The sequence below is a fragment of the Wasmannia auropunctata genome, unplaced genomic scaffold (genome assembly GCF_000956235.1).
Source record: "Wasmannia auropunctata unplaced genomic scaffold, wasmannia.A_1.0 LD334264.1, whole genome shotgun sequence".
In the NCBI taxonomy this organism is placed as follows: Eukaryota; Metazoa; Arthropoda; class Insecta; order Hymenoptera; family Formicidae; genus Wasmannia; species Wasmannia auropunctata.
In genome coordinates this window covers 1-3,366 of record NW_012028626.1, presented here as the reverse complement: position 1 = coordinate 3,366, position 3,366 = coordinate 1, and the positions used below count along the sequence as shown (strand labels likewise).

The window sequence follows — 3,366 nt, the reverse complement described above, 5'->3', positions numbered from 1 at the left end:
CTTCAGAAAATATTAATAGAGTTCGATAAATCTAATTATAATTTTCTTGAATATATTATACATACTTTGTAATTATATACATACTCGCATAAATCAGATTATATAGGTGATATTCATAGTCCGATCTTATATTCAAGATTGTCTTAAATCCAATCACAGACTATCTTAAAATATTTTATCCAAACAATGACCATACAGCGTCGCAAGATTATATAACATGATCTTGAATATAAGATCAACTATGAACCTATAATGTGAGCCTATAATTCTCCTAGGTTTTATAAATAAAGAATTGCAAATTGTAATATAAAGTGAGAATCGTTTTCCTTAATGGCAAAATGCAGAGAACTTATTCAATTTGAAGTTTGCCGTGAAGGAGTTGGAAAGAAACTCGAAGAAATGTGAAAAGGAAGAAAAGATTGAGAAAACAAAGATCAAGAAGGCGATACAGAAGGGTAACATGGAGGGTGCTCGCATCCATGCAGAGAATGCAATTCGACAGAAAAACCAGGCCCTGAATTATCTCAGAATGAGTGCTAGAGTGGATGCAGTGGCTAGTAGAGTGCAAACTGCATTGACAACTCGTAAAGTTACCCAATCCATGGCTGGTGTTGTCAAAGCTATGGACGCTGCTATGAAATCGATGAATTTGGAGAAAATCTCTGGACTTATGGACAAATTTGAGAGTCAATTCGAGGATCTGGATGTGCAAAGCTCATACATGGAGAATGCCATGTCACAAACCACAACTACCAATGTACCTCAGAATGATGTAGATTCTCTGATGCAGCAAGTTGCAGACGAAGCTGGGTAAAAATTTTATTTGTTATTTCAAATTCTTTCTATGATTAAAACAAAGAACTCAAATTTTTGTCTTACACCTACATAATGCAAAGTAAAATTATTTTAAATATTTTAAGTAACAAAAACTTTTAACTATATTTAACCGAGAAAAAAATTTTTAATTATCAGCTGGTTTAAAATTAACTTACTTTATGTTTCTACAGATTGGAGTTAAACATGGAACTTCCATCGGGTCAACTTGGCAGTATTGGCACTTCAACAGCAGTAAGCCAGGAACAGGATGAATTAACACAGAGATTGGCACGACTTAGAGAGTAATGATAAACTGCTTTAATGTATATTGTAATTCAAGTGTTTTATAAATTATGTAATATATCCCCAATATTATTATAGTAAGCATTATAGTGTCATATAATAATACATGTATTTTCCAAATCTCAACTCTAAAGGATAAATCCAAACAAATAAGGAAGGAATAACAGAACATTCTTAGATTTAAAACAGCCTGGTAGTGTACATGTAGCACACATTCGGCTTCAGTAGATATACAAAAATGTTACAAGCTACATTGGCTTACAGATCGATGAAGCATCGAGTCCATAGACAATTGGTATCTTGCTATTCATTTCGTAGATTTCCAATTTTACAAAATTTTATTTTTCATAAGCATTAACTAAAATATGTGATTAATTAACATTATCTGCTTCTTTTAAAACAAAAAATTAAAGTTAAGATTAATTTTAATAATAAACTCACTGAATTTTTTATTAATGTACTTTATAATCGTGAAAGGCAATCTCATGAAATACTTTCACTATAAAAATCTGTTGTACATTATATAATAGGAAATAAATATTTATTGTTCATTAATTTTCGAAGATTATTTTAAAACTATGATAACATTTTATGAATAATTTTTAAATTGCTATAAATTTCAGTCAGTAAAACTGCAGAATATAATTAATTTGCAGAGACAAAATAATTTAGTATTTTATATTTTAACTTCTTCAGTATTAGAAATATCACCATTGAAAATGACTATGAAATACTTCAATGTATTTTTGTAAATAAGAACAATGTAATGCAACAATTTATTTCTTTTTTTTATTAAAATACCAATTTTTATAAAAGTTTGTAACAGCTAAAAAATAATTACATGTATACACACACACACACACACACACACACACACACACACACATATTTGTAAAAATTAATAATGTATCAAATATATATGAAGCGAAAGTGCACACTTTATCACATTTCATTAAAATTAAATACATTGCATTTAGACACTGAGATTTTCAGCATACAAAATATTAAAAAATAATTTGTTACCAATAAGGCATTTATAATTAGAGATTAATATATTAAACAAATATTTTAGTAACAATATTTGTCTAAAATTTGATATATATAACACTTCTCCTTTTGCATTTGAAATATATTGAAAGTTAAAAAAATATCACTTGTTATCTATTGTTATATTTAATATATTCACAATATAAATATAATTTTTTAGCTTTTAGCTAATTCCTACAATATTAATTGAAAATATGACTATAATTTGTTTTATTTTCATTCAATATTAGCAAATAAAAATTTATTGATTTATTGTAACAAAAGCAAAGATACTTTAAATCCAAAATCTCATTCACTGGTAATTTTAAAATGAAGAACCGAATAGAACAATTATCACTTATATATTTAATGCAAAGGTAAGAGAAATATTAAAAAATTTAATAATTTTTCAATAAATACGAAAATTTTGTTAAAACTATCCTAAATATTTTATAAGTATGTGTATTTATTTAGTGAATATCTTTATTTTATTTAATAAATAATTTATAGAGTATATTAAATTATATCCTAGTTAGAACACAAAAGTCATAATGATATCATTAGAAAGTTATATGATATTATAAGGATGTTATTATGACTTTATTTATCACTTATAAGTCACAAATAATGTAAGAATTGACGTCATTATGATATTATTTGCTTCTATATTCTACCTGGGATGTATATATGTACAGAAATATTATTTTCACACAATTATGTATTATATTAATATTATTGTAATATTAACTATACATAACATATAAAGTGTTACAAATAAAATTTCTTCCAAAACTCTGTTAAAGGTTATAGCCAGGAAATTCTTTTTGCAATTTTTATGATTTTTTGGGACCTTTTAAATGACAAACAGCTGGTCCAATAACCTTAGAAAGAGGCATAAGAAACAAAAAATCATACCAAAACGAAACAAAATACATTTTAAAGTTAAAAAATCGCGATACTTTTTGCATATTTTTTACGAAATTTTAGAAAAAAGGTTTGCGATTTTGCGATGCTACATCATAAAAAAATCCTCAAAATCGTTTTTTCCATATTTGGTGCTATTTTTCTCAAAATTATGAATCATGATAAGTCAAATTTGGACAACAAATTCATGTTCAATATCCATAAATACATTAAAAGCTTAAGTGTTAAAAAATTTTTTTATTGCAGCTTGCGTAATTTTATATGAGTATGTATGTATATACATACATACAGCTCCAG

General features: G+C 26.2%; 1 protein-coding gene across 1 annotated transcript; it reads left to right on the top strand.

Moving 5' to 3' along the window:
• Positions 1 to 331: 331 nt before the first annotated feature.
• Positions 332 to 1,674, top strand: LOC105458872 (charged multivesicular body protein 1b; the record flags this gene model as incomplete). The annotated part of the gene is made up of 2 exons (XM_011704455.1): positions 332 to 810; positions 1,008 to 1,674. Coding segments are annotated over 2 exons (594 nt in total), but the record flags the coding sequence as incomplete, so codon positions are not given.
• Positions 1,675 to 3,366: the final 1,692 nt, after the last annotated feature.